This window comes from Penaeus monodon, chromosome 13, assembly GCF_015228065.2.
Source record: "Penaeus monodon isolate SGIC_2016 chromosome 13, NSTDA_Pmon_1, whole genome shotgun sequence".
Lineage (NCBI taxonomy): Eukaryota > Metazoa > Arthropoda > Malacostraca > Decapoda > Penaeidae > Penaeus > Penaeus monodon.
Genome location: NC_051398.1, coordinates 38,054,907 through 38,062,406, shown reverse-complemented (window position 1 = coordinate 38,062,406; position 7,500 = coordinate 38,054,907). Strand labels below are relative to the sequence as shown.

The 7,500-nt window shown below is 34.8% G+C and overlaps 1 protein-coding gene across 1 annotated transcript in view; it reads right to left on the bottom strand.

The window, feature by feature from the left end:
* The window catches only part of LOC119580306 (SPRY domain-containing SOCS box protein 3-like), an 8,950-nt gene that overhangs the window by 993 nt on the left and 457 nt on the right, over positions 1 to 7,500 (bottom strand). Inside the window, exons 2-6 of the mRNA XM_037928384.1 lie at positions 5,671 to 5,811; positions 5,345 to 5,544; positions 4,821 to 4,923; positions 4,443 to 4,568; positions 1 to 157 (exon numbers count right to left, since the gene is read on the bottom strand). The exon at positions 1 to 157 is cut by the window's left edge and continues 993 nt beyond it. Coding sequence (XP_037784312.1) covers positions 1 to 157; positions 4,443 to 4,568; positions 4,821 to 4,923; positions 5,345 to 5,544; positions 5,671 to 5,811 — 727 coding nt within the window. The remainder of the gene's footprint in view (positions 158 to 4,442; positions 4,569 to 4,820; positions 4,924 to 5,344; positions 5,545 to 5,670; positions 5,812 to 7,500) is intronic.

The window sequence follows — 7,500 nt, the reverse complement described above, 5'->3', positions numbered from 1 at the left end:
ATCTTTTCACATAACTGTTTGCATACGACTTCAGAAGCAAGACACTGAAGACTGACTGGAAATGTAAAACTTGAGACCAGCTTCATGCCTGAGTGTGCTGAGGTGGATGTCACAATGGGATACACTTCCTTGTTCTGAAGTCCCACAAAAGCCACACCTGGGACAAAAATTGTAAATGGATAAACTGGTATGGATATATTTGTGGTTCATCAACCTGCATATATTCTGGTGAAACTAGAGCAGATGTGCATTTCTGGAACACTTATTTTAATCCCTTGGATCTGGGTGCTTCACCGTCTGGCCTAAAATCCAGAGGTTAGGCTTACTTGAGTGGCCACTCTTACAAGTGTCTGGCTTGTAGGCCAGGCGCACATGAACACTTGTGTGGTGCCGCCCCTCTGCACTCTTATCTTTTTTTCTGCATACATTTTTTGCTTTTTTGCCATTTTCCAATGTCTATATTTGTGATTTGATATTCTGTATCCAGATGGTAATAGACTAACTTCAAATCATCTCTCCAGGTAGTCCATGACTCAGTATACTAATAATAAAAAGTAAAATTTTGTTTTTTTGGTGATTTAATTTTTTTCTTTTGAAATACTTAATTTTTCTGGACCTGGCACACTTTCAGTCATGGCATACATATGGTACATTCCCCACTGTTTTAACCAATAGAAATAAAGCAAAAACCCGTTCCTAAATTAGTCTAATCACCCTCCAAGAGCTTTGTGCACTTGTCGTGAGTCATGCCTATCATCTTGGCCCTCAGCCAATTTTTCCATGATGGCATGTTCAATGTCATTCAGACCTCAAGCTAAAAAAATTATGACATGATGGTCAAATCATCTGGATCCAAGGGATTAACAACTAACAGCATTATCTTCATCAAGAAAATGACTGATGTATATCACCTTATTTCAGACTATGGAGAGTTTATGTTGCATCAACTCTTTTGAAGAGTTTTGTAGAAGATATATAAAAGAATACTGAAGAGAAGATTACTGTTGCTGAATTTCACATTATAAATATCTTTTTTCACAATCAAGATAGGGAAATGATCTTGATATAAATGTGACTAGGGAAATTAATGAAATAAGTAACAAATGGTATTTTCCTCATGCTGAAAGAAAATTATCTGCATGTTTAAATGCCTACAATGAAAAACGTCCTTTATCTTTATCACTAATTAAATAAAACTTAAAAGTAAAACATTTAAGTTAAAAAAGTGCTCAAAACCTCTTATGTATTAATCAAAATGGGAATAAGCTACCATAATCATAAAGACATCAAGCAAGCAAACAAGCAAGCAAGAAAAAAAAAAAAAAAAAAAAAAAAAAAAAAAAAAAAAACAGGACACTACATATGCCTCACTGTCGATGAAAAAATACTCTGGGATAAAAAGCCTCTCAGTTTCTGTCAGCCCATGCATGATTACAGTAAATAGGACTGCTTGTAGAGGATGTGGCAAACCACAATCATGGCTGATAAGAATTTAGATAGTGAGGGGAGGAAGAAAGCTCGGCAAAGGAATGAAGGAAAAGTTAAGATAAGATGGATGACTTAGCTGCTTTCACATTATTATTGCTCATCCTTAGGAAACCAAATGAAATATTTTAGGAAAACAGATAATTAAGAGATAATGCAATGAAAATCTGTGCATACTTTAAGCCACAAAAATAGGTTCATTTAGATGTGCACTTCTATAAAGTGTGACAGTTAATGTTACATGTAAACTTTTTCACAAATTCTAGCCATGTATATCATTTTGCCTTACACATTCAACCAGTGCCAACAAATGCTTCATGTGCACCTATATGAGGGAAAATAGAAACATGGGAAACAGAGAATTTTGGCTGCAGTATATGATTTTCCAGTGAATGGGGCTAAAAAGTGACTTTGAGGGATTGTAACTCCTTCATGATTTGAATTATTGGACAAACAAGCAAATAAGTGGTTACAACTTGGAGCAAGAAGGGAGCCCACAGTCATACCATGGAATGTGTATATATGCCAACTGTGAGCAAGGGAGTTTACTTATCAAATTTACTTATGTCAGTTCTCTAAAATCTTATTAGTTAAAACAGTAAGATAATTATATAAGTTTAAAATCAAGATAATTTTTTTTCCCTCAGACTAAGAAAACATTTCAATGCAACTTTTTTCTGTTACTCTGGCTTATAATACTACATATATTCCCAAGTTCCCAGAAAATCCACTTCTAACAAGAAAGGAAGGATGCAGCCAAAACCAAATCAAAACTCATCAAAGCTACTGGGACGTGATATCAAGTATAAGTTATTTATATACAAATAAATAATGATCATGAAGTGTAAGCGGACTGTTTTGTAAAACATGTTGGAGATAATGTCTTCTTAAGAAATTCAAAATGAACAGACGCAGAGCAAGTTTACCCAATCTTGATACTAAATTCTAAAAACTGGTACATGCATTTGATTTGAATGTACATGATGAATGTGCATTATCACATGTCTAAAAGCATAATAATCAATATCAGATATAATTCACTACAGGGAATTCTACCTTCTCTGAAACCTAGAAATTGCTACATATACTGTCACTGAAGAACTCCTAAGGGAGAATGTTACCCTTGGGGTCAAAAGATCACTCATTTCAAATAGGTGCTCATAATGCTCCTCAACCATTTTGAAATCATTTCCAAATATTGTGCAATCTTTTAGGCAGTGTGACATGGCTGTATGACATTTAAAGGGACAGAGGGCTAAAACTCAGGCAAGGGTGTGTGGCAGTTCAGACCTAATATATGGGTAAAATATAGGTGATTTTCCTTTGAAACATCTCATTGAATGCAGTAGCCTCAGACTAAATTTATACTTGACAACTATTATCGAGGAAAAAATGCCAGCAGTATTCCATCATTAATTAGTAATTAGTGGCATGTGTGTCAGTTTATCTCAAGGTATTTAGTACTACTTTCAGCCCCCTGTTGAGTGTTACTATACTATCATCACAATGGGTAATCAAAGAAAGATAACACAAAAACATTTGAAAGCAATATAAGCCAGATGAAGAAAAACAACAAGTGCAGAATGTCCAGCAGCACATGACACATACACGCTCTCAGCATCACCACCTCCTCTTCCTCCTCCCCCCTAGTCCCCTATCCTTTCTTGGAATATAATCATGATTAATTTGGTACATAATCTCTTTATGTTTGCTAATAAGATATGCAAAAACCTTAAAAATCGGGAAATAAATAAGATGGATAAGGCCATGTTATATCTTTGAAAAGCTGTATCTCTGTTCAATAAATGAATGAATATTCGTAGAAAATCTAAAATCAAATAATTCATTTGAAACTAACAGGGTATATAATTTACCATAGGATGCAGGTGATAGCATGCAAATATCTTCAAAAATATGGTGTAATACATTTTTTTCCCTGAGACTACATTGGCACATAAAGCGTTCTGCCTTAACATGGAAGATTTTTAAAAATCAGTGGTGTGCAAAAAGTTTTGATGGTTCTCCTGTAGTAAAAATAAAGGAATGCAAATACACCATGTGGACTTTGCATCATGGTGGCTTTTTACACAAAATGCTTTAGCATCCTGAAGCTTAAACATATCTTCCATATATAATACTAAAAGTTATTTGAAAATATATGGTTGCATAAATATATTTACTGCAAAAATAAATGAATACATAATAACAGCATTGTCATTAGGATCAACTGAGCACAAACTCTATAACTAGAAATCAAATAGAACTGTGCCAACCTCACACTGTAACTGCTTGCTATAAATGCCTCTTTTTTTGCAATCAACATAAATGTCTTTACCATCAATGTATGGTGAAAAAAATTGAGTGTATCATCCTTGGAATCTTCATGAATGTTCTACACACTGCATAAAATTAAACTGTAGTTTATGCAGAAAGGTTATTGGACTTTAACAAAACGACTGGGAATGTCTTATCAAACCTAAGGCAGAATAACCAAGAGAATAGGACAGACATACAAGTTTACAAATGTGAATATAATGAGAGTACTTTCTAGTTTGATAAATAGTTAACTTCTGGGTAGCATATATAATTTGCTTTATTAGTTTGTTAGTTAGAAGAATAAGAAAAGTTTACATTGTGACACATCTTGAAGAACTTTCTCATACAATTCTTGCTAACCAATTTAGATTACAAATTCTTTATTCTTAAGCAGATATTTATCCCATTGAATATCAATTTATCAAAAGTTTACTTAAATCTCCTTTTCTCATGTTTCTACATCTGGCTTATTACTAACTTAGAATGAGGCTGATTACTTTAACACTTCAGGTTCTGCATGTTTTTTTCAACTATTTAGTATTGACATATAAATCAGTAATAGCCTTTTCCTGGAAGGTAATTGAAGCCTCTACATAGAAAAGAAGAAAAGTTTTAGTAAAGGTTTTAAAGCCTGGACGTACCTAGAGGTTTTCTGTTGAGGTAAAATTCCAGGGTTCCACGCCAAGAATCCAGGTGAAGACCCACGATGCTGCCCTTGCCCCAACGTGGACCATAGGGCTTGAACTTTCCTCCATGCTGGACACCTCCTGTGTATACATATATTGTAAATGTGGATAATTTATATGAACTCTCAGAAGATGTATCCACAATTAATTGTTTAGCAATCCTTTGTTGAATTATCTTGGACTTAAAAAAAGAAAGAAAGAAAGAAAGAAAAAAAAATATTGTTCATCTCCATGGACTTGCAATTATCATTGCAAGGAAAATATGTAAATGGCACATTTTCATTAATAAGACTAAGGCTAGTATGTTAAAAGTAAATAAATTTCATGTTCTACCTGTGTATGAATAGCCCCACGACTCGTGATCCCGACCGAGGAGGGAACAGAATCGGTGAACTGCATATTTGAGGTCAAATTTGGCAGTGCACACACCAACCATCTATAATGTATGAAACAGATATAACCTTACAACACCTACTGCAAGGATGAGTGAACAAAGTTCATGTGATGAAGCAATTGTCAGATAATGCCTGATATCATTTTGGGCTACTTAGTATCAAATTGTATACTTCTTTTAAAACTTATAGTACACTTTTCAATATACAATTCAGATTTTGCACTTAAATGATTCTAAGGGCAAAAGATAAAGTAACTATTGTTTTCATTTATATACTCCTAATTTTGTACATCACAAGAAATTATTTGTCTAATCTCTATTTTCTCAAGTGGTCCTAAAAATAGTCTTATCCTTACAAATAATTCTTTAATATTCAGCATAAAAATGTTGGGTAACCATCTGGATATAAGGAAAGTTTTCAGTGTAGCATATTTGATACCATGCAACATACCACCACACTTACAATATCTGTTCCATAAACAGCAGAGGTCATTTTCAACTCCCAGTAGTGATGGTGGCCAATTGGAAGGGACTCACATCCACGAACAGCTGTTGTTCCAGAACTATACTCTGGATTGAAGCTTATCTGCCTCTGCTCTGGCCCCAGGACCACACTCCCAGCCTGTCCACCTTGTTCCCGTGTGCTCCATACCCAAGCAAACTCTGCAAGAATTCTGAGTATCAACTTGTGAACTACAAACACAGATCAATTATGTAACTGAACCTATCTTTAAAATCATCTCTCTGCTTATGAAATCGTATCAAAGTTCTTTTTTTTTTTTTTTTTACCTTTCTCCTCCTCTCCACAACTGCAGCTAATGGTCTCCTGATCGACGTGTTCACAAAAGGAGTTATTTTGAGAGCTGATGAAGGGATTCATGCCATGCCCTACTACTAGCTTCTTCCACATCCTTCCTGACATAATATTCTCTGCAAGAGGAAATGATGTATTAACATGTAGATTCTCTTGTGAAATCTAAAAATTGTTAGTCTAACAAGTTTTACAGAACCAGATATTATGAAAATACAATGAAGAAATACATTATATTATCCAAACCCATTACTACTTTTTTCAACACAACTTTTCAACATTATACAACTTTGATAATCACAATTCTTTTTTCTGATATATACTTATATCCAGTCACTAACTTTCTCCAGGTGTTTTTATAACTAATGAACCAACTAACTACATACAGATGTATGTATGTGTATGTAAAATGCTAGTTATACTGAAACATTATTCTCCATATGAACTACTTTTTAAAAAATTCTGGCTACAACCTAATCAGATTTTCTTATTTTTTTTTTATAGTGTGTTTTTAAACCCAATTTTTTAAAGATTCCCCTTCAGCTCCACCAGTTTTATATGCCTCTGCACTGATGCTGTCACCTGTTGAGGACTTTGTATGCTATTAATCATCAACTACCACTCATGAGAACAATGTATACCATGAAATAACCACAATTAACACTAACAATTAGTACAGGGAAAAGACCTCAAATGACCATTTCACCTACATTAAATTTTTAGAGCGACTTTTCTAGTCCCAAAGATGAAGGTAATCATTAAGCCCATTTACACAGACAAATTCCTTGCCAAAGACAACTCAGTTCTTGTTCTGTGCTTGTTCTGTTTCATAAACTAGAAAATAGAAGTTGAGATAAGAAAACTCAAATAGTAAAATATATAACATTAACAATAAGGAACCTATAATATACAGGACAATAAAAAATAAAACAACAGATACTGATGGTCATATAAAAGTCATTGTGAAACTGCACACTGACTGTCATTTAAGTGAGCTTTATTCTTACTAAAAGCTTAGACAGATTACAGTGACATTTGTATTGAAAGGTACCAGGGAAATTGCAAGGTAAAATGTCAATAATATAGACAGAATGTCACTACATTATTTAATGCAAGGCGCTGTGCCCCCTGTGACCCTCTTTCCCCCAGCCCCCACAATGGAAGACAAAGAATCCTCCATGTATTCACAGCAGGAGAGACCTCATAACCAACATGTGGGAATGCCCGATGCCGAGTCTACCTGACACTTTATCTAGCTGTACATATGGTGAATTCTTTGTCGTCCAGGGTGGGGGTTGGCGGGCAGCACAGCCACCTGCATCTGACTATATACTGACCAATTCTGTCTATATTATTCATATATTACCCTGCAATTTCCATGCTACATTCATGGCCTCCCCTGCTATTGGGGCCAAGCTCATGGGCACTGAGGGAGGGTTTCCAGGGCATAATTTCTACCTATTAGAGCATCAGAGAGTGAGAGGAATCCATGGATACCACTAGTGTCATGTTCAATCATGCCAAAGTATTCTGAACATTTACCAGGATGAATATCGTTTTGAACATTGAAACAACACAAAACCCTCAGACTTACATTAAGATTCTAACATTATAACAAAACAACAGCAAAAAACCTTACTCCCTGAGTGCAAGAAAGACCGACTCCTAAATAAACCCTATACGCCAGAACGACTAAGAACATATTCGACCTGTAAATACCATAATGACGCAAAATCAAATCAATATCGAATCAAAATAAACCACAACCTTGATAAGCAAATTGACAAATAAAGGTCCTAAACCAGACC